At 47.7% G+C, this 27,325-nt stretch overlaps 2 protein-coding genes across 5 annotated transcripts in view; one reads left to right on the forward strand and one right to left on the reverse strand.

The window, feature by feature from the left end:
- Positions 1 to 4,896, reverse strand: part of SAFB (scaffold attachment factor B) — a 45,153-nt gene extending 40,257 nt beyond the window's left edge. For 3 of the 4 annotated variants that reach the window (XM_007994930.3, XM_007994929.3, XM_007994927.3), the window contains exons 1-2: positions 4,584 to 4,896; positions 1,486 to 1,570 (exon numbers count right to left, since the gene is read on the reverse strand). In XM_007994930.3, coding sequence (XP_007993121.1) covers positions 1,486 to 1,570; positions 4,584 to 4,772 — 274 coding nt within the window. In that variant the 5' untranslated portion in view covers positions 4,773 to 4,896. The remainder of the gene's footprint in view (positions 1 to 1,485; positions 1,571 to 4,583) is intronic. The other variant, XM_007994928.3, reaches the window with a different exon arrangement.
- Positions 4,897 to 5,156: 260 nt separating this feature from the next.
- Positions 5,157 to 27,325, forward strand: part of SAFB2 (scaffold attachment factor B2) — a 37,118-nt gene continuing 14,949 nt past the window's right edge. Inside the window, exons 1-11 of the mRNA XM_007994931.3 lie at positions 5,157 to 5,447; positions 6,575 to 6,662; positions 11,527 to 11,591; positions 11,678 to 11,881; positions 14,792 to 14,854; positions 15,765 to 15,792; positions 16,700 to 17,210; positions 17,642 to 17,691; positions 18,234 to 18,334; positions 24,023 to 24,172; positions 24,266 to 24,378. Coding sequence (XP_007993122.1) covers positions 5,262 to 5,447; positions 6,575 to 6,662; positions 11,527 to 11,591; positions 11,678 to 11,881; positions 14,792 to 14,854; positions 15,765 to 15,792; positions 16,700 to 17,210; positions 17,642 to 17,691; positions 18,234 to 18,334; positions 24,023 to 24,172; positions 24,266 to 24,378 — 1,559 coding nt within the window. The 5' untranslated portion in view covers positions 5,157 to 5,261. The remainder of the gene's footprint in view (positions 5,448 to 6,574; positions 6,663 to 11,526; positions 11,592 to 11,677; positions 11,882 to 14,791; positions 14,855 to 15,764; positions 15,793 to 16,699; positions 17,211 to 17,641; positions 17,692 to 18,233; positions 18,335 to 24,022; positions 24,173 to 24,265; positions 24,379 to 27,325) is intronic.

A 27,325-nucleotide genomic window follows, 5' to 3' on the forward strand; every position in this document is an offset into this window, starting at 1 on the left:
GAACCAGGAGAGTAAATCATTTGTTTGGAGCCTGACTAAAGCACAGGGTGTGGGGGATGGGCGAGAGAGATCTGGGTAAGATGGTGAGAGTCATGTCATGTGAAATGTGACTTTTACTGTATAAGCAGTTTTCAAAAGAAATGTTAAAAAAGTGACAGTTCTGTTTTGGCCAAGTGATATTTAACAGGAATGTTATTTTCTACAAGTCCAAGCAATAGGAGGCTCGGGCAGTCCTAAACACTTTGTGGACTCCAGGTTGGAGTTCAGTGGTGCCATGACAGCTCAGTGCAGCCTTGAACTCCTGGGTTCAAATGATCCTCCCGCCTCAGCCTCCCAAGTAGCTGGGAAAACAGGCGTGCCTTGATGCCTAGTTACTTTTTTTTGGCGGTGGATAGAGGCAGGCCAGGCTAGTCTCAAACTCCTAGATTGAAACTGTTCTCCTGCCTTGGGTTCCCAAAGTGTTGGGATTACAGATGTGAGCCACTGTGCCCAGCTTTTATTTTTTTGAGACGGAGTCTTGCTCTGTCCCCCAGGCTGGAGTGCAGTGGTGCGATCTTGGCTCACTGCAAGCTCCGCCTCCCGGGTTCACGCCATTCTCCTGCCTCAGCCTCCTGAGTAGCTGGGACAACAGGCGCCCGCCACCGCGCCCGGCTAATTTTTTGCATTTTTAGTAGAGACAGGGTTTCACCGTGGTCTCGATCTCCTGACCTTGGGATCCACCCGCCTTGGCCTCCCAAAGTGCTGGGATGACAGGCGTGAGCCACCGCGCCCGGTCTTTTTTTTTTTTTTTTTTTTTAAGAGACTGGGTCTTGCTCTGTCACCCAGGCTGGAGTGCAGTGGTGCAATCACAGGTCACTGCAGGCTTGAGCTCCTGGGCTCAAGTGATCCCCCTCCTGAAACTCCCAAGTACCTGGGACCACAGGTGCATGCCATCATGCCTGGTTAATTTCTTTTTGGTGGAGATAGGGGTCTCCCTGTGTTGCCCAAGTTGATCTCAACCTCCTGGGGTCAGGTAATCCTCCCGGCTCAGCCTCCCAAGCAGCTGGGACCACAGATGCATGCCACCACACCTGGCCTTTTAAAAGTTTTTTTTGTAGAGCTGGGTTTTGCTATGTTGCCCAGGCTGCTCTTGAACTCCCAGGCTCATGCGATCCTCCTACCACAGCCCCCCGAGTCGCCTGGGATTACAGGCACACACCACTGTGACTGACTCCTGAAAGACTCCTTACTCAAGGACTGCTGCCAATCTACAGAGGAAAATGAATAAAGGGCAAATACTCCTTCCATCCTGTTGGAATTCCCAGATACCAAGGAAACAAAACACAGTAGAGAGGTCTTTAAAGAAAATGCAAAGCTTTGCTGAAGGCTCCCAGTTCAGAGTGGTTCACAAGGCCAACGCACAGACAGGTAAACGAGGCACATTAGCAATGAATTTGTTTTGAAGAAAGCACTTAACATGAAACTTGCTTATGAAATCCTTCATACCTTTGCTGGACCTCTTCGATGTTTTCTTGTTTCCGTCGGAGGTAATTTCAATTTCGTCAGGATTACCACCTTCATCTTCAATTGCCTAAAAAGAAGGGAAAAGTAAAGTTGATCCAAAAAGCCAGCACACACACTGCTTTCAGAGAGCCTTCAGGTGACAAGGAAACTGTACTTTTAAGATCAAAAAGCTGCTGCCGCCCTCACCGCCCAGGGCCTGTGGCCCATCCACTCATCTGTTATCTTGCTCTACACTGGAGACCGACTGACGCCACCAGTTCTTAGCTGGGTGGTCCCAGGCGGGTTTACTTAGGTGCTCAGTTTTTGCTTCTTCCTCCGGAACATGCGGCTAATAATAATATAGTACTTACCCTGGAAGGCTGTTGTGAGGATTCTATTAGCCATGAAAAGGAAGCACTCAACAAACAGTAGGCTTATCTGGTTCATCTTCTTCCTAAGCCCAGAAGAACTCAAAAAGGGAAAGGCACACTCTCCAATTTCTTCTGACTTTACTCACAAAATACTCTTTAACCCTCCAGGGACTCCCTCCACGCCGTGCCTGTACGCAGTACTGTGTGGATGGAATACTAACGCTCACTGGTTGGGATCCTACTGTGTGTTACACACGAGACCAGTCACGACATGCATGACCTCATCCGATCCCCGTCATGTACATTCACAACTGACTCCAATACCTCATTCTCAACTACTACGTGATTGCGCCTCATCAGATATTAACAATTTCTTGGCACGCCCAGGCTCCCACCCCAGGACTCTGTCATTCACTTCAACAATGCCCATCCTCAGCACAGTGCCTGGCATCAACTAAGCCATCAGTACAGAACACGTCAATCATGATAACATTGCTAGAAACTTAGCTTCAGGTTAAGTTTTACTGATAACTTTTCCAGTCTTTACTCTCCTGTCCCATGAGCACAAGTTTTGTTCACATCATTTCATGTACTATTTTATTTGCAGAGGTTTGGAACCCTCAAAGTTTCTCAGGTGGGTAAGTCTGAACTGAGATAGGGCCTGGGGGTTCCACAACTCATCTTTACCAGCAGCAACAAAAATCTCTCCTCTCAGAAGCCAGAAAAGGGACTGAAGTTCTTTCCTGGGATCAAGGAAAAGTACAATCACCAAGTCCCTCATCCTTTTCCCGGGGACAGGCAATTCTGAAACACCACCAGGAAAAGAGAAGCAATGGCCTAGGCAGGTATTTCATTTACCCCTTTTGCTCTTTTGCCCTTCCTGGAAAAAATAAACCAAGAAAGGGACAACAACAGGATGACAGAAACGGGAAGAGAACGAGATCAGAAAACTCCAGAATGACTTGGGTGAGTAGCAGACAGGGATATGGACTGGCGGTATTAGTGTTTTGGGACCACATCTTGAAGAAAATGAAAAGGAGAAGGAAGAAGGAACAAATCTGTGCTCTCAGAGATGACAGTGAGTGATGGGAAGTCTCAGTCACCAGCTTGACAGGAAGATTCAGTGCCATCACAGCAGCTTTTCAGGCCTATGGACCGTCCGGGGAGAAAAAAAGGATATAAAGCCTCTCAATTTGGCTTAGCTGATGGGAGGCCCTGGTGGCGGAGCACCACACCTGACCAGCCGCCAATCTCCAGTGTCTGCGTTTTCTCTGGGTAAATATGTAGATCAATGAACTTCCTGCCTTGTCTAAGTAAAGAGAGAATCCATAGTGAAAACAAACCCAAGTTTGAGCTTTTAAAAGGCCCATGTGACTCTGGCCAAGACAACTATCCACTCGAGCCCAGGGTTTCTCATCAGCAAAAAAAAAAAAAAATAATAATAATCCCTACTTCTCATCACCAATTAATAATAAAGCCCTGCGATCTCCGTAGTTCCGGAGCCAGGATGGTGGAATGTCGTCACCAGCCCCACTGCCTGCAGGGCCTGGGAGGGGGGGCGGCCAGGCGGAGCGACTACAGGGGAGAGGTCCCAGAGTAGCCAGGTGGAAGCAATGCAGAGAAAGAAACCGACAGAAATAAGGAAACCGCAGGCGGCTAACCTTTCCTTGACTCTCTGCTTTTCCAAGGGATCCCTTTGAATCCCCCAAGGTAGGCGTTAGAGCCCCCGATCTGCAAATGAGGACTCGTGGTGGCACAGAGAGGAGAAGGGAATCGTGATGGCAACCACACACCGAAGTGTTTACATGCGCCAGGCAGCACGCCAAGCCTGCTCCACGCAACCTTATTTAATCCCCAAACCAAAGTCCTATTGCTTTTTTTCTTACAGAGAGAGAGAAAAAATAAATAAATAAAATAAAAAGGACTCAGAAAAGGTTCAAGGTCTTCTATGCCCAAGATCAGGCCACGGAGAGCTGGCAGGGTTCCCGAGTCCAGAGAGACTGATGGACCAGGGGAAGCCCAGGCTCTGCCCGCCTCCCGGGCAGTTCTGAGGCTGGTTTTAAAGTCCACCCCGGGTCTCCCCTCATTTCACATTTCGGGTCGCCATCGTCAATCCCACTTTTCCTTCCTGCCCTGTTACTTCACCGGGCGAGTACCGGCAAAACGGGGTTGTGGTCGTTTTTTCTATTTTTCCCTTTGAGTATGTCCCACGGGTGTCTCCTTTGAAAATCTGCCCCGATTCAGGCTGGTCGGTCCCCCGTGGGTCACAAAATATCTTCCCTGGGGAAACCAAGCAGCAGGCCCAGGAATCCCACGGCCTGGGTTCAAATCCCGACGCCGCCCGTCCTCGGCCGTGTGACCTTGGCCGAGTCCCTTCCCCTCGCCTAGGAAGTGAACGTTTCAGGGTCTCCCCTCCAGGTACGGAGGCGGGGACGAGACGAGGGGAGAACCCTCCTCTCGGGGGACGATGTCACCCGTCACCGCTTCTCCTGCACGCGCGCCGTTTTTCTGGTTCTCCCGGCCCCAATGCGGCGTTACTATTTGAACCCAGGCCCAGCCGGCCAAGGAACTCTCGCCGGGGCCTGGGAAGAGCCGGGGGACGCGAGAACACCAGGTCCGGGGAGGCCGCGAACGGGGCCGGGGGCGGACGCCAGGGCCCGCGAGCCACCGTCGCGGCCAAGAGGATCCCAGACCCACCCTGTGCCCCCTCCCTCGGGGCCCCAAATCCACCTTCTTCAGCCGCTCCATCAAAACGCTCTTGTTGCCGCTCGAGTCCACATTCCGTTTCCTCAGCTCCGCCCGCAGATCGATTACTCGCAGGTCGCTGAGGCGCCGCGTTCCGGTCTCTGACGAGGCGGAGCTCAGAGCCGCCGCGCCCGCCGCTCCAGAATCTCCTAGGCCTGACAGAGTCTCCGCCATTCCAGGGACCCTGGCTCCGCCGCCCACTTTCCACAGAACCGGGCCGGTTTTATCAGGCTCCCAGCACAAAATGGCGCCGCCTGCGAGGGAACCGCTCCAGTCGCCCCGGCGCGCCTCGCTTCTGCGCAGGCGCACCAAGCGCAGGCTCGACTATCCCGGTTGCAACTGCACATGCGCAGTGAGAACAACGCGGGGATGTGCGCAGTCGCGTTGCGTGTCGCCTGCCTCCCGCCGGGAACTGCCGGGACGCATGCGAGCTGCAGATTCGGCGCCTGCGCGTGGTGCCGGTGAACGCGCGGTTGGTCGACGCGCGAGCGTCCTTGCTGCTAAGTACGCTCGTGAGGCGGTGCGCGTGCGCGCGCGCGGCCGCAAAGCGGGGCGGGAGGAAACGAGTGCGTTTTCCTCTTAGGCGGCGCCATTTTGTGTTCAGAGCCGCTCCAGCTGCCGGCGGTGTGCGGCTGAGTCGGTGGCGGAGACGGGAACGTGACGATGGCTGAGACTCTGCCCGGGTCGGGCGACTCGGGCCCTGGCACGGCTGCTCTCGGCCCGGGCGTTGCGGATACTGGGACGAGGCGACTCAGCGAGCTGCGGGTGATCGATCTGCGGGCGGAGCTGAAGAAGCGGAACCTAGACACGGGCGGCAACAAGAGCGTCCTGATGGAGCGGCTCAAGAAGGTGAGGCGGCGCGGGGCTCGGGGGTGGCGCAGGAGGCTTGGGCACGCCCCCGCCAGTGCCTGTCACCGCGGCTCCCGGACCCGGGGCGCCTCGGGCCCGACCTGCGTCTTGGCCGACCCCGACTCGAGGTGTCGGGCACCCAGGGGGCCGGCTGTGTGACCTTGGCCCGTTACCGCCCCTCTCTGTGCCTTCCTTCCTATTCTCCTTCCACTTTTTCTCTTTAAGCGCGCTCAGCGTCCGGTCTTCTCGGCTACCAGGGTGGCCCCGGGACCCCTCCTGGGGCTCCCTTTCGAGCCTTGGCTCTGTGACCTTGGGCAGGTGCTTTTCTCTCTGTGCCTCAGTTTCCTTCTCCGGAGAATGGGTGTCTGGCGGACTCCTGAGCTTTTACAGGAAAGGGGGCGGTGCTTGTTCTTGCCCCAGGGCCTTAGCATTTACGAAGCTGTCCACCCGTGTCCCCCAGATCTCGTGGCCGGCCCCTTGTCATTTCGGGTGTGCCTAAGACATCACCTTCCTGAGCGCCCTCCCTAATGCGCCGCCCCACCTCCTTGCCAGCTCATTCTGCGTTTATGTCGCACCTCGCTGTATGCAGGGGCTAAATGCAAGATATTAAGGGGTTGGGGATTGTCTGTCTCCGCAACTGGAACAAACTCCTCAAGCATAGGGAGGGAGCTTGTGGGTGCCCAGTCCTGGACCCGGCAGGTGGCAGGCACTGAGGGACCTGTTGAATCTCCCCAGGGTGGCTGCTGTTCCTCCTCACCAGCGGTGGCCAGCCCTTCACCGAGGCCGGGCCAAGTGCAGCCTCTCTGTTCTGATTTGTCCCATCACATAACTTTAAAGTCGAAGGTTGGGCAGTGTCGAGTTGAGTTGCCGTTTTGGAACCGGTCCTTGACCCCAGTTCTGGAGCTCCTGCTCGCAGCCTTCCTCTCCTTTGTCATTTGGACCCAGAGAGATCCAAGCTGTGCGGGATTCCGCCTCCGCCTTTTGGGCTTGCGGCCCAGATAGCTGACCCGGAGTTGCTCTCTACAAGGACGCGTTTGCCTTTGTTTCATGGGAGGTTGTTACTTGTAAGGAACAGTGTGTGCCCTGCAGCTCTTAATCATGTTGTAAAACTCATCTGTCCCTAATAGGCGGTTAAAGAAGAGGGGCAAGATCCTGATGAAATTGGCATCGAGTTAGAAGCCAGCAGCAAGAAGTCAGCCAAAAGATGTGTTAAAGGTATTTACTTGTACATATGATGCTTGGGGCTTGAGTGTTTAGAGAATTTAGAGAAATGGTGTGTAGTGCTCTTCCCGCCCTCTAGGCTGGGAGAACTTCTCTGGTCCTCGGTGTCTCCCACTAAGAGTTAGCTTTGCTCATCACCACCTAACAAGTAGCTGTGTCAAGGGCACAGGGATGAGGAAAGAGATGTACGGGTGCCAAGTGCAGTTAAAATATACGAAAAACGTTTCAGCTTCTGCCATTGGGATTAAAAGTCAACTAGAGAAAGACAAGCTCTTAAAGCTACTTCTACGGGTCTGAGGAACCAAATGTTCCTTCCTGGTTCAAAAAAGAGGTTTTAACGCAAGGAAAAGGACACCAACCCGAGACTGAATAAACTCAGCTTTGCTAGGGTCCAGAATAGATTGTTGGGGTATTTGCACTCAGCCTATTTTTGTACTATTACGGTTTTTGAATGTGAAGATTTAATTCACAAGACCGTTAAATTTATCAGGTTAAGGTGTGCAATTCAGTGCTTCCTAGTGCATACACAAGGCTCTGCGACCACCACTACCGTATTCTTCTGGATTTTCACCGCCCCAAAAGGAAACCCGGTCCTCATTAGAAGTTAGTTGCCTTACTTTTCTCCCTCCAGCCCCTGGCAACTACTAATCCATGTTCTGTCCGCATAGATTTGCCTATTGTGGATATTTCATGTAGATGGAATTGTACAACATACGGCCATTTGTATCAGCTTTCACTTAACGTAATGCTTAAAGTTCATCTGTGTTGCAACATGTATTGATACTTCATTCCTGTTTATGGCTGATACCAGTTATTTTTGGAAGCATTGAATTCCATAAAACTTTGAAGCTTTGAATATCCTAATTGGTATTGTCCTCATTGTTAGGTTTTATGGTGATAAGGATAATGTAATATTTATCCTTATTATATTATTATATTATAATAATATTATTATAGTATAATTTAGGTTTCCTGTGCAGGGGGCCTGTTTTCTTGGAAAAGTGCTAAATTCAGGCAGTGGAGGATCAGTGCTTAGAAAATAGAAATTGTGCATTTTTAACAATTTCATTGTTTTTTTAACAACTTTTTCTTAGTGTGTTTCATAACATTAACTGTTTAAAACGTGTGCGTGTGGTTTGAAAGGTTAAATCTTTTAGTTAAGTTGCATAAGAGCTTGAAGTTCAAGTTTACTTTTGAAACATGGATGTGTTTTTATTGTTCTTGTGACTGTATTTCAGCTAGAAGGCCTGACTGCCTGTGCAGATTCAGAATGTGAGAGACTGGTCTACAGCAGGAAATACAGTTTATTTCTTCTGCTTAGGTGTTAACTTATGCATGATCTGAATTTTTTTTTTTTAATGGTTGGGAAAACTGCTTAACAATAAAGTTTAAAAGTTTTTTTATGTAGGTGCTCATTTTAAAACTGTAAAGTTCAAGACTTACTCAAACTGTCCTTGGCTTTTAGCAGGAATTTAACAGGGAATTTTTTTTTATTTTTATTTTATTTTATTTTATTTTTTTTTGCGATGGAGTTTCGCTCTTGCTGCCCAGGCTGGAGTGCAGTGGTGCCGTCTGGGTTCACTGCAACCTCCGCCTCCCGGGTTCAAGCGATTCTCCTGCCTTAGGCTCCCGAGTAGCTGGGATTACAGGCGCCCACTGCCATTCCTGGCTAACTTTTTGTATTTTTAGTAGAAATGTGGTTTCACCATGTTGGCTAGGCTGGTCTCGAACTCCTGACCTCAGGTGATCCACCCGCCTGGGCCTCCCAAAGTGCTTGGATTACAGGCATGAGCCACCGTGCCTGGCCTAGCAGGGATCATTTCTAATGATCTTTGCATCATTAGAAAAACTAAACTTTAGCTGAGTGCTTTGAAGACCTGCCTGAATGCCTAGATTAAAGCTTAGGTCGATTCAAAACTACTTGGAGTTAGTGTTTTGACAGGAAAGCTTGGATGATAAAGTTCGTCTGTTGCTTTAAAAATGATATATGTAGCCTCAGCTCTAGTGAGGATTAGAAGGGCTTCTGATAGCTTCCCATTCCTTTTTCAGAGAAGTAACCAAGCCCAGAGAGAGCCCAGGTCTTCAGGTGGAGCTCAGCTCCTGCGGGCCTCATCTTCCATCCTGAGCTGCTGATGTTCTCTAGAGGTGTCAGGGCACCTGGCTGATGGATAAAGCGCAAGTGCCTTAGGACTTTGTGGTTGCAGTTAGGGCCTGTTATTACATACAGCTGTTAGATCAGGAGACACTCAATTACTTTTCCAGCACTATGCAGCAGTGTTCAGTTGAGTCCAAAGTTGGACTCATTCTGGGAACTCACCAGTAACTGCTTTGTTGCAAGAATTGAAGCAGCCAAACTTGTTGAGAGAAAGTGTCCTCATTATAAATCAGAGTAAGAGTCTTCACCAAAATTAGGAGTGCTAGGCAACATTGTAGGTGGGTTTGGAAAAAATAAAACTTGGATTAAAAATTTAAGTTTTAGATGCCATGTGGGATTAAAGTTGGATTTTCTTATATCTGTGTCCCTGACAGCGGCAGCTTTTCGTTGGCCAGTGCCAGGTGCTGGGGATCGGGGCGTCGCCTGTCTACGCCACATTAGCTTTTCGGTGATGCTCCTTGGTCAGCATTTCTCCTATTTCCGTCCTATGTGGGCACTGCAGGCTACTATTTAGGGCCTAGAAATTGGGTGCAATTACCAAACATTTTTAGACAACGTATTTCAAAAGGAAATGCTGTGTTTAGATGTCATGGGAAGTGGGACAGCTGAGTTTCAGAGTGCCAGCTTTGGAGCCCAACCAAATTCTCGTGTGTCAAACGCAGATCATAAAACCTGCTAGCGTTGTTAGGCGTCTTAAGTGATAGACTGGAAAAAGCTCACGTTGCGAGACATGCAATTAAACTGCATTTCTTGAGTGATTATTGATAACAGTGGTGAGTGAGACTCTTGAGGTGTAGACCCTGCAGGTTTTTTATGTTTAATTTTCTTTTTTGAACAGTTTTTGGAAGTAATACTTTTAGATAATTTGGAAAATGTAAAAAGTATGCATGTGAAAATAAAATTCTCTCTAATCTTACCCCTGAGTATTTTAACTATTGTTGGTGATTATCTTAGCCTTATCCACCTGGATTTTATAAACATATCCTCGCATATGCGCTCGCATGGATACAAATAGACACCGGCTTTTAAGAAACGTGTGTCTTTTTTTCTGTTTGATTTTTCTTTATGGGTGTGTGTGTGAGAGAGACACAGTCTTACTCTGTTGCCCAGAGTGGAGGGCAGTGGCATGATCGTGGCAGCCTCAAGCTCCCAGGCCCAGAGCACTCACCCACCTCACCCTCGCCAGTAGTTGGGAGTACAGGTGCATAACACCATGCCTGACTAATTTTTGTATTTTTGATGGAGATGAGGTCTCACTGTGTTGCCCGAACTTGTCTCTTAATTCCTGGGCTCAAGCGATTCACCTGCGTCAGCCTCCCAACATGCTGGGATTACAGGCGTGAACCACCGTGCCCACACTGTGGGCATTTTTTCTGTTTCATTAAATATTCTTTAAAAGTATACATTCTTTAAACCTTGTGAGACATTGGATGGTGTCCCACAGGGTTTCTCAGTATTGGCACTGTTGACAATTTGGGCCGAATAATTCTCTGTGGTTGGGGAGTATCCTTTGCATTGTAGGGTCGTGACCAGTGTCACTAGCTGCTGATGCTAATGGCATTCTCCCAAGTCAGGACAACCAACAGTGTCTCCAGCCATTGCCAGCCATTCCCCCCGGTTGTGAACCACATCTGAAAGAAAATGTGCTGTAATTTGTTTCCCTTTTGGGTGTTTAACAGGTACAATAGGACAGGTACCTGTGTTTCAAACTCCTTGTCAGATACCCTAAGACCCAAATTCCTGGAATAAAGGGTATGCACATTAATAAGGTTTTTGATACATATGGAGCCTCAAGTTTATTCTCAAGGTTTCCACTCTTGATCCCCTCCAGCCTCCTTTTGCAATACCTAGCAGAATTCTATCAAATAGTTATTTTGTGGTCACAAAACCCAGGATGATTCTCGACTTTATGGCAGCCTTTGCCTTTTGCCTTGGGGGGAAAAAAAGTTTTTGAGCTGAAAAATGACAAAGACCTACTTGAAATGGGTGGAATATAGGGAGAGCCAGCAAATCACTAACTCAGTATTTTATGTTGCAGTTCTTTGGTTACTAGATGAGTATTGTATTTTTTTGTTGTTGGTTCAAAATGCCTGTTTTTATCCTTTGTTCATTTTTTTGTGATTTTTTTCTTAGGTTTGGAGTGTTTTTGAAATATTTGGAAACTTTTAGATATTTTGTGGTAAATCAGACTACTCTGATAATCTAACAGGAATCCTAATTTTCATCTCCCTATTGATGTATTACTTAGAACATCAGTTGAGGCTGGGCGCCATGGCACACGCCTGCAATCCCAGCACTTTGGGAGACCGAGGCGGGTGGATCACGAGGTCAGGAGTTCGAGACCAGCCTGGCCAATATGGTGAAACCCCATCTCTACTAAAAATAGAAAAATTAGCTGGGTATGGTGGTACACGGCTGTAGTCCCAGCTGCTGGGGAGGCTGAAGCAGGAGAATCACTTGAACTCGGGAGGCAGAGGTTGCAGTGAGCTGAGATCATGCCACTTGCACTCCAGCCTGGGTGACACAGTGAGACTCCATCTCAAAAAAAAAAAACAAATTGAGACAAAATTATGTGTGACAGGAGAGGGGAGACTTAGTTTCTCTTGTAATGTGTTCTGTTCTAAGATTGAAATCTATTCTGCATAAACTAATTATGAGGTAGAACTTGAGTGTTATCTGATTAAACAATTATTCTGTAATTAGGACTGAAGATGGAGGAGGAAGGCACAGAAGATAACGGCCTGGAAGATGATTCCAGAGACGGGCAGGTAAGTGATGTCAGGGTAGAGACGACAAGCAGCAGCTCCCTGTCCTGGTCCAGGTGGTCGTTAACGACTCTTCTTCCTCTTTACAGGAGGACATGGAAGCAAGTCTGGAGAACCTGCAGAATATGGGCATGATGGACATGAGTGTGCTAGACGAAACTGAAGTGGAGAATAGCAGTGCTCCAGATTTTGGGGAGGATGGCGCGGACAGTCTTCTCGATTCCTTTTGTGATAGTAAAGAATACGTGGCTGCACAGCTGAGACAGCTCCCGGCTCAGCTCCCAGAGCATGCTGTAGGTAACTTGGAGACACAGCGGGTTGTTCCCGTAGCCCCGAGGCACCTGGCGCTTGCGTGCTGCTTATGTGAGGGAGAACACAGCTAAACCGCCGTGAACACATAGTTCAGTGTCTAAACCCTGCTGTTAAACCATGTCCATTTAAACGCTGTGTAGGTCGGGGATTAACTAATAGATAGCTTTTCTGTAGTACTGGGGAGTGTTTTTATAATTGGCTGGGAGACACTTTGAAAGCATGCGGTAAGTCATAAAATAGAAAGCTCTGACATAAAAGATTTTCGTTTTCTGAGATGGGGTCTCACTGTTACCCAGGCCGGTCTTGAACTCTTGGGCTCCAGTGATCCTCCTGACTAGCTGGGCTTATTGGCACAGGCCACAGTGCCCGGTAAGTTTTTTCCCTGTAAAAAATAGTTTTAAGAAACAAAGACGGTTTATTTATTTAGAGACAGGGTCTTGCTCGCTTGTGCAGACTGGAGTGCAGTGTTGTGATCATAACTCACGGCAGCCTCAGCCTCCCAGGTTCAAGCAATCCTGCAGAGCTGAGACTACACTGAACCACCACGCCCAGCTAATTAAAAAAAAATTTTTTTTTTAGAGACAGGATCTCATTAGGTTACCCTGGTTGATCTTGAACCCCTGAGCTCAAGCAGTCCTTCCGCCTCAGCCTCCCAGAGTGCTGGCATTACAGGTGTAATGCCGCACCCAGCTCAGAAATGGTTTCTAATCTCATCGTGGAGATATTCCTCTTAATGTTGTGGTTTTTTGGTTTTTGCTTGTTTGTTTGTTTTTGAGAGGAGTCTCACTCTGTCACCCAGGCTGGAGTGCAGTGGCAAGATCATGGCTCACTGCAACCTCCGCCTCCCGGGTTCAAGCAATTCTCCTGTCTCAGCCTCCTGAGTAGCTGGGACCACAGGCACGCACCACCATGCCCAGCTAATTTTTTTGTATTTTTAGTAGAGATGGAGTTTCACCATGTTGGCCATGATGGTCTCCATCTCCTGACCTTGTGATCTGCCTGCCTTGGCCTCCCAAAGTGCTGGGATTACACGCTTGAGCCACTGCGCCCGGCCACCGGGCTAATTTTTTATATTTTTTGGTAGAGACAGGATTTCATAATGTTGGCCGGGCTGGTCTCGAACTCCTGACCTCAAGTGATCCGCCTGCCTTGGCCTCCCAAAGTGCTGGGATTATAGGTGTGATTCACCACGCCCGGCCTGTTAATGTTTTAAGCAAGGTTAAGCAGTTACATTAAAAGATGTAAAGTATAGCGAAGACAAGTACCAACCATGCTCCCCAAAGGGACTGACTGAGCATCCTTGTATGTAAAGGAGGACCTTAGGGCTTTCCCAGCTTTTCACTTCTAGTGTTTTGGAATAGATCTCTCTGGTGGGGCTATTCAGATACCACAAGCTATCACTGTCTTCGAGCTGATCTTCATTTTAATCTGACGTCACATGCCCAGTAGGTGGTTTTATTTCCTTAAGGCATTGCAGCTTTTAGCTTGGGGGTGGAAATGCCTCCGTAGGACTGAACCTTAAACCTTTTTTTTTTTTTTTTTTTTTTGAGACAGAGTCTCGCTCTGTCGCCCAGGCTGGAGTGCAGTGGCCGGATCTCAGCTCACTGCAAGCTCCGCCTCCCGGGTTCACGCCATTCTCCTACCTCAGCCTCCCGGGTAGCTGGGACTGCAGGTGCCCGCCACCTCACCCGGCTAGTTTTTTGTATTTTTTTTTTAGTAGAGACGGGGTTTCACCGTGTTAGCCAGGATGGTCTCAATCTCCTGACCTCGTGATCCGCCCATCTCGGCCTCCCAAAGTGCTGGGATTACAAGCTTGAGCCACCGCGCCCGGCCTGAACCTTAAACCTTATGGTCAAAAGTCATTGCCTCCAAATTTACCCTCCTTTGATCTAGGGCAGCACTGAGGAACTGATTAGCTGCCTTTCTCAGCCTGGTGCTGCTGTGTGTTTATTATTTTCAGAGTGTGTACTTCTCAGTTAATGGAGGCATCCAGGTCATGGGTTCAAATCTAGAAAAGGAAAAAAGAAAATATTTGGGAGCGATCTTTTTGTAGTTCACTTAAAAAGAGCTTCAAATTTAGTAAAACTTGGTGATAACAAGTTTTTCTTTTGTTTGGCATGTAGTAAAGAGAGAAAATGACCAAGTTAAATGTTCGTTTTTAATAAAGTAGGCTAGGAGGGCCGGGCTTGGTGACTCACGCCTGTAATCCCAGCACTCCAGTAGGCTGAGGCGGGCGAATCACCTGAGGTCAGGAGTTCAAGATCAACCTGGACATGGTGAAACCCTGTCTCTACTAAAAAATAAAAAAAATTAGCCAGGTGTGGTGGCACATGCCTGTAATCCCAGCTACTCGGGAGGCTGAGGCAGGAGAATCACTTGAACCCGAGAGGCGGAGGTTGCAGTGAGCCGATCGCGCCATTGCTCCAGCCTGGGCAACAAGAGCGAAACTCCGTCTCAAATGAATGAATGAATAAAGTAGGCTAGGAGAAAGTGCCCAGTGAGTGTTACCTTAAGGGTATTGCTACCAGGTGAAATTGGAGGAGCACAGTTTATCATTTTTGAGTTCTGCTTTAGAAATCCTGTGGTTGGAGGGTTATGTGTTAATCACCAGTACTTAGAAACTGCCTGGGAAATTGATTCATTCATTCACCCAGTACAGACAGGGCAGCATATCCCGCTGCAGGCCACTGCCAGAGACGCTGGTGGAGCAGAGGCGTGGAGTGTGTGTTCTGGCGGAGAGGCAAGTGCTGAACTGAATGACCCAACAGTAGACTTTTACGTGGCAAAAGGTTCTGTGAGGGAAACAGACACACAGGTTGCTTAAGCGAGGTGTCGGCCTTGGTTTTCACAGCTCCAGCTTCCACAAAGTCATCTTCAATTTTGTTTTTCAGGTGGATGGGGAAGGATTCAAGAACACTTCGGAATCTTCATCGTTGAACTTCAAAGTAACTCCGGTAAGTTACCATCTGGTTCTGCATCACTGGAAATGTTAAACAAGTGGTTGATGTTGCACAGTGAAAGAGCAGTGTGTAAGTATAAGGAAATGATACTGTGCTGGATACTGGGGTTAAGAAGTTAGCAGAACAGAAGTAGTTTCAGGGCTGGCCATCTAGCAGGGGCAGTGGGATCAAACCAAGTATGTAACCAGAAGGGAGAAAGAAGTGTGATGAGGGAGCAGTTGTGGTAGTTGGACTTCAGAAGTGCCTGGAACTCTTCCCAGAGGAAGTTATGTCTGAATTGAGGTCTGACGGATAGGTTGAAGAGGAAAAGAAGAATTCGGAGCAGAAAGTGTGGGGGGTGGCTCTGATGCAGAAGAGAGGGGAGCACACGGGGTTGGGGAGAAGCCAGAGGGTGCTGCAGAGCAGCTGGGCCCGCCTCGCTGAGTCTGGGCTACCAGAAGGATTGGACCTATTGTCCTAAGTGAGCCAGATGTCGGAAGAGGTTTTCAGCAGAGTAGAGAGATCATTTTGTTTTAACAGGTTTCAGTTACAAATAAGTGTATGCTGGGAAAAGTATTTTTTTCCTAAATCCACTGTGACCTCTCCTCTGACAAAGGGGGTCTTTGCCAGCTGCAGCAGCCACTAGGTTAGCTTCGTCGTGGGGTGAGTGGCACGTCTGTGCGGGGCCCAGACTCGGAAGAATCAGACAGACTGTTACCACTAGGGACCTGCTGTTTCCAGAGGAACTGGCAAAATAAGCTGGTTTTCATCAAGTTATTGTAGGATGGAATACATTTTTTGGAGAGGAGAAAGTTTTGTGGAAAAGGCATTTATTCACAGATGATTGAAAGCTGTATTTGTTGGTGAAATGTATCTGCCCCGTGTTTAAAGTGACTTGTGGATTTGCTTTTTCTTTTTTAAATAGGACATTGAAGAATCTCTTTTGGAGCCAGGTACTGATAAGAGAAACACGACAGTTATGGTTTGAAAGTTTTCACGCTATTGTTTTAAAGCTGTCTATATTTTAAGTTGTGTTATGATCTTGTAAATTGCTCTAATGGTGGACAATCCAGATCATACAAGGATCAGAGATTGGAAACCCATTCGTATCACCAGATCTGTGGAAGAGCCATTCTGGCTTCTTGAGGTCAAATACATTTGGTGCAATGTAGTGATTATTTTCATCTCTAACCACGTAGAGTGGCATTTAATTCCCCCTGTCCCCATGATTCCTCCATGTGTTTCTACACATGAAACAGATCTTGTGATATTTTGCTGCAGTCGTTTTGATTAACGCAGTTAAGGCAGGAAAAAGCTGTTGTCAGGGCACTTACCACCTGAGAAGTGACTGGATTCCAGAAGAGGAAACAGAGTTTCTTCGTGAAAATTTTCAACATATTATTCCCCTTCCGGACTGCGTTTATCTCCCACCGTCAGAAGAGATTCTGATTTTCATATTGGATTGTTCTGTTAAAAGAAATTCAAAGAAATTTGGAAATTGAGCTGTCGTTGAATGGTGATTGCATTCGGTTCAGCACCTTGGACATTGGAAAATCAGTCAGAAGACCCAGACTTGAACAAAAACTCGAAGAAGACTGTTGAGAAGCAGCCGCGTGGTTGTAGGTTTTTAAATCTGTGGGGGCCTTTTCTCTTCCGTGTAGCGTAGAGGCTTACCTAGAGGCGGTCGCAGCGCAGGTAGTGTAACCAGTATAACTTTGTGTACCCGCGGGTTTTCCAATCTCTGTGTAGCTAGCAGTTCTCTTCGTGTTAGTGTGGCAGCCGTGCCAGTTCCACATTTGTGATTGCTTTATTTCCCTGGTAATTAAACCTTGTGCCATTCTATTCCTGTTAAATCCGTAGAAAATGAGAAAATACTCGACATTTTGGGGGAAACTTGTAAATCTGAGCCAGTAAAAGAAGAAAGTTCCGAGCTGGAGCAGCCATTTGCACAGGACACAAGTAGCGTGGGGCCAGACAGAAAGCTTGCGGAGGAAGAGGACCTATTTGACAGCGCCCATCCGGAAGAGGGTGATTTAGATTTGGCCAGCGAGTCAACAGCACACGCTCAGTCGAGCAAGGCAGACAGCCTGTTAGCGGTAGTGAAAAGGGAGCCCGCGGAGCAGCCAGGCGATGGCGAGAGGACGGACTGTGAGCCTGTAGGGCTAGAGCCGGCAGTTGAGCAGAGTAGTGCGGCCTCCGAGCTCGCGGAGGCCTCTAGCAAGGAGCTCGCGGAAGCACCCACGGAAGCCGCAAGCCCAGAAGCCAGAGATAGCAAAGAAGACGGGAGGAAGTTTGATTTTGAAGCTTGTAATGAAGTCCCTCCGGCTCCTAAAGAGTCCTCAACCAGTGAGGGCGCTGATCAGAAAATGAGGTTTGTTTTTTCTCAGTTTTAGACCAGACGCTATCTCCTTTTCATTGGTCATTTAATGACACACATAAGCTGTTTTTTTCTGCAATTGGCCAGCCAGACTGACGAAATTGTAGTTTTGCTTCTAAAGAATGTTTTGTTTCTCTTTGTGTGTTTTTAATGGGTGATTCAATTCCTTTTCTTTTTCTCAACCTATCATGGTTGTGTTCTTAAATTGTTAATCGTTATCTTCAGCTAAATCGAATTGACTTTTACAAATCTGACATTGTATTTTTGGGGTCAGATTTTCCAATATAAGCTTGCAGAGGTGTCTGTTAAAATTTTATTTCAGACTAATTTTCTGGTAGGTATTCAGTTTTAGCACATAATCATATTTTTAGTTTTGTTCTCTTTCGTTTTTTTCCTGTATGAGTAACATTAACTTTTGTCTCTAGCTCTTTTAAGGAAGAAAAAGATATAAAGCCAATCATTAAAGATGAAAAAGGTATGATTTAACTTATGTGGTAGGGAGCCATGTTTGGATCCCTTATTTTGGGAGGAGGGGCGTGCAGATATCCACACTTTGGATCCAGTAATTTGTTTTCTTATGGGTTACTGGAATCAACCACCTAATGGTTTCTTGAGAGACTAGTTTTAGAAGTTCGCAAGCATCTGCATTTTATATTTCTATTGTGGTTGTCATTTATGGGATAGTGAAAAGCACATTACAAGAAAGGAATAATTCTGCTCATTGAAGACTGTTTCAAGGACTTTAGAGACTGCTGTCTTGGATGAGATCTGATCATCAAAAGACATTTCAGTGCATAACTGACATGGGCATGATTATTCCTTGAGTAAGGAAACTCAGTTTTTGCTGTCCAGATTTTCAGCCTTCTGTGTGTTGGCATGTGTGTGTGCATTAAATTCTTGAGTCAACAGTTGGGATTGGGCGTCGTTAGGGCTTTTAAAGAGGGCTGCGATCTTAAGAATGGTTGTGCTTCCTGTTAGGCCTTGGGTTGATGCCTAAGAATCTCCCTCTCGTGCCAGGTCGAGTTGGCAGCAGTTCTGGTCGGAACCTGTGGGTCAGCGGGCTGTCCTCCACAACACGAGCTACGGATCTCAAGAACCTTTTCAGCAAGTATGGGAAGGTATGCCTTCCCTTGCCTCATACCATCCACTGTGATTATCAGAGTTAAAAAGGAAACTCTGCTGGGTGCAGTGGTTCACATCTATAATCCCAACAGTTTGGGAGGCTGAGGCAGGAGGATTGCTTGAGTCCAGGAGTTCAAGACCAGCCAGGGAACATAACAAGACCTTGTGTTTACTAAAAAATGACAACAATGGCTGGGCGTGGTGGCTCAAGCCTGTAATCCCAGGACTTTGGGAGGCCGAGACGGGCGGATCACAAGGTCAGGAGATCGAGACCATCTTGGCTAACACGGTGAAACCCCGTCTCTACTAAAAAATACAAAAAAACTAGCCCGGCGAGGCGGCAGGCGCCTGTAGTCCCAGCTACTCGGGAGGCTGAGGCAGGAGAATGGCGTAAACCCAGGAGGCGGAGCTTGCAGTGAGCTGAGATCCGGCCACTGCACCCCAGCCTGTGCAACAGAATGAGACTCCGTCTGAAAAAAAAAAAAAAAGGACAGCAACAAAGCTCGCCCAGTCTTGTGCAGTGCACCTTATTTCCTGACTCTCAGTAACTAGGGTGCCGAGCAGGGCAGGTGGTTGGTCATATCACAGCAGTGCTCAGAACAGCGGTATAAACAGCTTCCATCTCAATGTTCTTGGGGTTCTTTCTAACTGGTCTCAAAGAGACTTATGGTCTTTTGTCCTAAGCAAAACTTAAAGCTGACATGATGAGTTTTTTCCCTTAAGAGTAAGTTGGGAGGCTGAGACGAGCAGATCACTTAAGGTCAGGAGATCAAGACCAACCTGGCCAACATGGCTAACCCCTGTCTCTACTAAAAATACAAAAAATTAGGCAGCCGTGGTGGTGTGTGCCTGTAGTCCCAGCTGCTTGGGAAGCTGAGGCAGGAGAATCACGAACCCAGGAGGCAGAGGTTGCAGTGAGCCAAGATTGTGCCACTGCACTCCTACCTGGGTAACAGAGTGAGACTGTCTCAAAAAAAAACAAAAACAAAAAAAAAACAAGAATGACATGAATAATTGACTTTCATATAATTTAGCGTTTTAAGTATATAGTCTGACATGATTGTGGTTCAAAAATCACTAAGATGCTCCTTATGGGGGCAGGAGAAAAATAGTACAATTCAGCAGCTTTCCAAAGGAAGTTAAGGAGGACAATTTAAAATGATTCCACTGTTTGGAATGAATTAATGTAAGAGTCTTCTTTTTTTTTTTTTTTTTTTTTTTTGAGACCGCGTCTCGCTCTGTTGCTCAGGCTAAAGTGTGGTGGTGTGATCTCGGCTCGCTGCGACCACTGCCTCCCAGGTTCAAGTGATTCTCGTGCCTCAGCTTCCTGAGTAACTGGGATTACAGGCACCCACCACCATGCCTGGCTAATTTTTGTATTTTCAGTAGAGATGAGGTTTCACCATGTTGACCAGGCTGGTCTCCAACTCCTGACCTATGTGATCTGCCTGCTCGGCCTCCCAAAGTGCTGGGATTACAGGCGTGAGCCACCGCACTTAGCCAAGAGTCTTCTGATAAGCAGTTGGCACTGCCCTGGTCTCCTGGGTGCCTCTAGGGAGTGGCTTCCAAAGGAGAAGGCTCAGACCATTTAGTGTCTGGACGGTGCCCTGATTCCAGGCAGAGCGGGGCCTGTCCAACACAGCCTTGTGGCTACAGAAGCCGTTCCTTTGTTTAGGTCTGTGTCACCCGATGAGGTGTTGGTTAATGTTTCATTGCTTAAGAAGCAGACAGGACCCAGAGAAAGCATTTAGTTCAGTTTTTCTCTTAACAGTCTGTGTGTTCAACAAGGGCTTAGGAAATTCTTATAACCATGAATAACCCGTTTCTCCAGTTACTTTTTTGACTTCACTCAGACACTGATGATTAAGCAGAAGTAAACATACATGGTCACTGTCATCACAGATTTTTTAGTCTGATGGGAAAAAGACCATTTAAGAAATAAACACATATGTGTTGTGATGAGCATATTAAGGAAGGTTAGAGTACGCTATCAGTATGTTGGGGAGACCATGTTTAGATTCGGGAGACAGCTTCAGCAGACCTCGCTGAAGAAGTGACATTCAGCCGAGGCGTGAGTGATAGAGTTGGCCTTGCCTGTGGGTCTCAGCTCTGGACAAAAACAGGAGGACGTAGGAAAGCCAGAGGGGCAGGACACCACTCGGCTACTTGACCGAAGCATGCAGAGGCTGCTGTGACAAGCTCCAGGGCGGATGGCACTGCCCAGGGATGGGGACGTACAAGCTTAGTATGGTGCCTCCTCTCATTTGGGTTTTGTCTGTCAGAAGAAATGTCCTTGTAAGGATGGTTAATTTGATGGTAAGGTAGAATGACGTCATCATTGGCTTCAGCTGTGATATGGGAAGTGGCGTCCGTGTTTCTGTGAGGAGAGTCTTTTGTCCGTTTGGCCCTGGACACATTCAGGCAGAGTCTTGACTCCTCCATTTCTGTGGTCTAAACCACAGGACGTCGGAGTCTGATGGGAACTTCGAGCGTGTGGGTTCCACCTTGTCATTTCATAGTTGGGGCCATGAGGTCCAGAGACGGGGAATGCCTTACTCAGGTTGACCTGCTGAGTCAGAGATGGGTCAGAGACCAGGACTCCTGTGTTTTGGGGAAACGTTTACTCTGTGCGCCAGTGCTGGTGGGGCTGGCGTTGAATCTGCTATCTTGCTGTCTGTTTTCTGTTCATGATGTTTGTTCATTTATCTCTTTTTCCCATTTATCTGCCGCCTTGTGGGTCGAGTCCTTTGATGACTGATGGCTTATTTACTCTCTTTGTCATTGTGGTTTACTGGCTGCTTGTAGGATTACAGTACACATCTTCCCTTACAGTCTGTTTGCAAGTGGTGCTCTGTTGGGTTCAGTGTAGTGCAAGAACTATCTGCGGGAATATACTTGCATTTCCCCTCCTGTTGATCTTCGTGATGTTATTGTCATACAGTTTACTTCTCTTGAAGAAGTCACCCAATATTTTGTTGGCTTTGACTTGCTGTGGTTTGGCTTTTTTGCTTTGAACAGTTTTTTTTTGTTTGTTTGTTTGAGACAGAGTCTCGCTCTGTCGCCCAGGCTGGAGGGCAGTGGCGCGATCTCGGCTCACTGCAACCTCTGCCTCCCGGGTTCACGCCATTCTCCTGCCTCAACCTCCCAAGTAGCTGGGACTACAGGTCCCCGCCACCATGCCCGGCTAATTTTTTGTATTTTTAGTGGAGACGGGGTTTCACCGTGTTAGCCAAGATGGTCTTGATCTCCTGACCTCGTGATCTGCCTGCCTCGGCCTCCCAGAGTGCTAGGATTACAGGCGGGAGCCACCGCGCCCAGCCGAACAGTTATCTTTTAAAGAGACCAGAAATGACTGGAAAAAATCATGTTCACCTCGCCAGGTGCTCTTCCTTGCTTTTTGTTGTACATCCCGTCGGAGATCATCTTCTTCCCTCCTGAAGGAACTGAAAGTTTCTTGTAGTGTGGGGTTGCTGGTGATGTGTTCTTGTTTCTTTTGCATGTCAGAAAAAGTCTTTATTTTGTCTTCATTTTGAAATAAATTTTCACTGGGTATAGAATTCTAGGTTAACTTGGCCAGGCGCGGTGGCTCAAGCCTGTAATCCCAGCACTTTGGGAGGCCAAGACAGGTGGATCACGAGGTCAGGAGATCGAGACCATCCTGGCTAACGCGGTGAAACCCTGTCTCTACTAAAAAATACAAAAAAAAAAAAAAAAAAAAAACTAGCCGGGCGAGGTGGCGGGCGCCTGTAGTCCTAGCTACTCAGGAGGCTGAGGCAGGAGAATGGCGTGAACCTGGGAGGCGGAGCTTGCAGGGAGCTGAGATCCGGCCACTGCACTCCAGCCTGGGCGACAGAGCGAGACTCTGTCTCAGGAAAAAAAAAAAAAAAAAAAAAGAATTCTAGGTTAACTTAATCCTTGTTCCTTTAGTTTCCAATTTGTCTCTTTTCCTCTGGCTGCTTTTAAGTTTCTTCTGTTTTTTGTTTTGTTTTGTTTTCCCATAGAGACAGGATCTCACTGTGTCGCTCAGGTTGGAGTACAGTGGTGCTCACTGCAGCCTCAATCTCCCAGGCTCAAGCGATCCTCTCACCTCAGCCTCCTGAGTAGCTGAGACCACAGGCACCACACCACTACACCCAGCTAATTTTTAAAATTTTTGGTAGAGATGTAGTTTCTCCGTGTTGCCCAGGCTGTTTTTGAACACCTGGCCTCAAGTGATCCACCCGCCTCGGCCTCAGAAAGTGCTGGGATTACAGGCATGAGCCACTATGCCCAGCCTGTCCTGGTAATTTTTTATGGGATGTTGTGAATTGTATTTTGTTGTGTGCTAGTTTTACTTGTGTCTCTACAAATACCCTTGAGCTATTTTCTGGTGCACAGCTGAGGTACTTGACACACTTTGGTCCTTGTGGGGCTTTTATGCTAAGTCAGGGTCAAAGTAGCCTTCAGTTTGGGCTGATTTGGTCTCACCACTGGGCAATGCCCTCTGAGTAGTGGGTCTGATGCCTGTGAATTACCAGCCTTTCCACCCTGGCTATTGGGAAGAGCAAACCATTTGTGGCCCTGAGTGCCCCCCAGTGATTGTTCCCTCTGCTCCTTATGAGTGGTGCTGTCCCAGCCTCTGGTTTCCTTGGACACACATGCACTGGGCGGGAGGAGCCCTCTGTGGGTCTCTTCAGCTTGCTCTGTGTGGCTGTGTCCTCTCTGATCCTCAGTTCTGTGGTTTCTCTCTGCCTTGGTCTCAGAATCTCAGTGCTGTTTTACCCATCCCCCATTGCCTGGGAACTCCAGGCAGTGAGCAGGGGCAGTCAGGAAGCTCTCAGGGATCGCTGTCTCGGGCAGCCTGATGTCCAGGATCTGAAAACCGTCATGGCCTACGTTTCATCACGTTTGTTAGTTGTTTCAGGCAGGAAGACAATGCTTAGTTCTCCCATCTCGGCCAGAAGTGGAAGTCCTTTCCCCATGGGAACATTCCCGACAGTCCGTGTCTGAGTCAGAGCTCTTCTCAGGCCCAGCTGGAGTGGATGGGTGCGTTGCTTAGTAGCCCCACAGCTATTCGTGGGCACAGTGGAAATAGAGAAAACGATGTGGATGGGTAGGACTTCTGGTTATTAGTTGTGAGTAATGAAGTTTAATGGTTTTATAACCTTTCATGTTTGTTTTCATTGTGATGACTGATCTTGTATTAAAAGCAATTGTATTTAGTGGCTGGGTATGGTGGCTCACGCCTGTAATCCCAGCACTTTGGGAGGCCAACTGGGGTAGATCACTTGAGGTCAGAAGTTGGAGACCAGCCTGGCCAACATGGGGAAACTTCCATCTCTACTAAAAACACAAAAATTAGCTGGGCGTGGTGGCCAGTGCCTGTAATCCCAGCTACTTGGGGGGCTGAGGCAGGAGAATTGCTTGAACCCAGGAGACAGAGCTTGCAGTGAGTCAAGATCAGGACACTACACTCCAGCCTGGGTGACAGAGTGAGACCGTGTCTCAAAAAAAAAAAAAAAAAAAAAGCAATTGTATTTGGATACGTCAGAATTAATTGGAACCAATTCAGTAACTAATAGTGGAAAAGTACTAATATGGGGAGAGGTGACAAATAGTGAAAATGATTCTGATTATCAGGTAATAATTTTAGCAAGTTGTGTGGTCATTTGTATGAGACAGTAAGAGTGCCCTTTTTCATGAAGGTTGTTGGGGCCAAAGTGGTAACGAACGCCCGCAGCCCGGGGGCTCGATGCTATGGATTCGTCACCATGTCGACATCCGACGAGGCGACCAAGTGCATCAGCCATCTCCACAGGACTGAGCTGCATGGACGAATGATTTCCGTAGAGAAGGTGAGGCAGTTCTCGTCTATGGTAACTCGCAAATGGAGTTTGCAAGTGAGAAGGCCCGGGCCACACATCATTTCTGTCTGTATTATATTTTAGGCCAAAAACGAGCCTGCTGGGAAAAAGCTTTCTGACAGAAAAGAGTGCGAAGTGAAGAAGGAAAAATTATCGAGTGTCGACAGACATCATTCTGTGGAGATCAAAATTGAAAAGTAAAGTGAATTTTCAAACCTCCTCTTGGAATCCCTGGGAGGAGGGCAAGGGCAGCCACCGTGGGCCTTGAAAAACACACTCCGTCCCCACCTCTACCCACGCAGCATTTCCAGCTTCCTGCTGGAGTCTCAGCTGATTTTTGTGTTCTGCTGCCACTTCAATATTCAGCCTTATTTATTTATTTTTTGGAGACAGGGACTCACTCTGTCACCTAGGATGGAGTGCAGTGGCACTGCAGCCTCCACCTTCCAGGCTTAAGTGAGTCTCCTACTCCAGCCTCCCAAGTAACCGGGACTACTGCAGGCATACACCACCCAGCCAGGCTACTTTTAGCATTTTTTGTAGAGACGTGGTTTCGCCATGTTACCAAGGCTGGTCTCAAATTCTTTTTTTTTTTTTTTGAGACGGAGTCTCGCGCTCTCGCCCAGGCTGGAGTGCAGTGGCCGGATCTCAGCTCACTGCAAGCTCCGCCTCCCGGGTTTACGCCATTCTCCCGCCTCAGCCTCCCGAGTAGCTGGGACTACAGGCGCCCGCCACCTCGCCTGGCTAGTTTTTTTTTTTTTTTTTTGTATTTTTTTAGTAGAGACGGGGTTTCATCGTGTTAGCCAGGATGGTCTCGATCTCCTGATCTTGTGATCCGCCCATCTCGGCCTCCCAAAGTGCTGGGATTACAGGCTTGAGCCACCGCGCCCGGCCTGGTCTCAAATTCTTGAGCTCACGTGATCTGCCCGCCTTGGCCTCTCAAAGTGCTGAGATTACAGGTGTGAGCCACCACGCACTGCCAATCTTCAGCTTTCTGTTTAAAGCTATTTAACGAAGTAGCCCGTGTCTTTAAAAAGTGGATGCAGATGATCCTCAGCATGTATTTGTGTCCTGACAAGTGATTAGCCTTTTGAAAAATCAGTATACACAAAATGAAGAATACTATTTTGTATGTCCTTTTCCATATTCTGGTCCCTTGTACAGCCTCTCAGACCTTGGAATAATTTTCTCATCCATGTTGATTTTCATGTAGTTCTCACTTATTAATCACAGCAACTGTCATAAACCCAGTTTTTCAAAGATAAAGCATCATCCAAAGGAATGTAGCCTGGTCTAGTGTTGCAGTGAATGACTTTGAGCAAGTAGTTGGTTGGTGCTGTGTCTGACAGATGGCAAGTATTGCTGTGTTTACTTCAAAATTAAAAATATCCCAAGGCACCCTGTGAGTTCACGGTGGCACCCTGGGGTATCTTGGCCTAGTGGTTGGGAACCATGGGTCTGAGGTTCTATTTTTATAAAGGGGTGATTTATATCGAATCAAAATGGAGGTAGGGACAGCTCTTTCAAGGCAGGTGTGGCTTATTTATATTTTTAACACAATTGTAGGCTTTTGAGAAGGTAGATTTCGGTGGTGTATCTGATCAGGGCAATGTCTCAGAAGGCTGAGTGTCTGCCTTAAGTTTACATTGTCAATGCAGTTTAGAGGGTAAACATGTCTGTGGACATAGTTGAACTGGGTTTTTGAAGATGTAATTACCAATTTACATCATGGCCAAATTGGAATTATTATATTTAATTGGAATTATTATTTTTAAAAAGCATTTTACTTTTTGAGATGGGTCACCCAGGCTGGAGTGCAGTGACGCAATCATGGCTCACTACAGCCTCGACCTCCCAAGCCCAAGTGATCCTCCCACCTCAGCCTCTCTAGTAGCTGGGGCTACAGGCATGGGCTACCACTCCCTGGTAATTTTTAAATCTTTGATAGAGACAGGGTCTTGCTCTTTTGCTTAGGTTGATTTCCACCCTGGCCTCAAGCAATTCTCCCACCTTGGTTCTGCAAAAGACTAGGATTATAGGCGTGAGCTGCTGCACCTGGCCCCAAGTTGAAATAAGTAGGCCCCTGAGTAATGGGTGTCAGATGAACCTTCATGAACTTGGAGGGAGGCGGGGGGTTGGTGAGCACCCTAATTTAATCAGCAACTTCAAAAAGACACATCCCATCAGCATTGCTGAGAAAAAAAAAGTCTGTATTGGTGGAAGATGGGGAACTGTTGTTGCAGGTTTGCGGTATTCTTGGTATCTTGTGTTTCATTCATTGCTTTTCTGTATTTGTGGGAAAGGTGGTAATAATTAGCTAACAGTATGGCATGGTCCTGTGGCCAGCATTGGGAATGCAGCAGTTTTCTCGGTCCTTGCAGTAGCCCTGGGAGGCACGTGCTCTATGTAGGAGAGAATACAGGCCTAGAGAGGGGAACACGTCCTGCCTGAGTTTGCTGGGAAACGGCAAGGCTGGGATTCAACCTATGAAGGTTGCTCGGAGCCCCATGGCTCTTAACTGGGTGATGAACTTAAGACCTTTAAGACCAAACTTCCTGCAGGTTGTTTGCCTAGGAGGTTGAGCATTTTAAAATTTGTTTTGACCTTACTTTTTCCTTCAAATTGACACCTTCATTAGCCTTTCCTTCCATTTGAAGGATTTCTAGATTAGTGATCGGTCTTGTGAAATAGAGAAGCTTTCCAAAGAAGGGAAGAAGAAGGGCTCGCCTTTGCCGTCTTGGATGAGTGCTGGTTTTTATACAGTTGTTATCCAGAAAGCACATGTAAATGTCAGGTGTAATCCCAGCACCCAGGGATGATGCTTTTTGTTGGATATCCTTCCAGTCTTTTTTCCAGCACATATATTTATCTACTAGAAGGAAAGCAGATGAATAAACACAATCTTGTGCGGCAGGTGAAAGGAGCCAACCCCCCACCCCCGCCCTGCCCCGTCCTGCCCCGTCGCAAGCTCATGAAGGCTCATCTGACACCCGATACTCAGGGGCCTACTTATTTCAACTTGGGGCCAGGTGCAGCAGCTCACGCCTATAATCCTAGTCTTTTGCAGGACCAAGGTGGGAGAATTGCTTGAGGCCAGGGTGGAAATCAACCTGAGCAAAAGAGCAAGACCCTGTCTCTATCAAA

The sequence above is a fragment of the Chlorocebus sabaeus genome, chromosome 6, assembly GCF_047675955.1.
Source record: "Chlorocebus sabaeus isolate Y175 chromosome 6, mChlSab1.0.hap1, whole genome shotgun sequence".
NCBI lineage: Eukaryota > Metazoa > Chordata > Mammalia > Primates > Cercopithecidae > Chlorocebus > Chlorocebus sabaeus.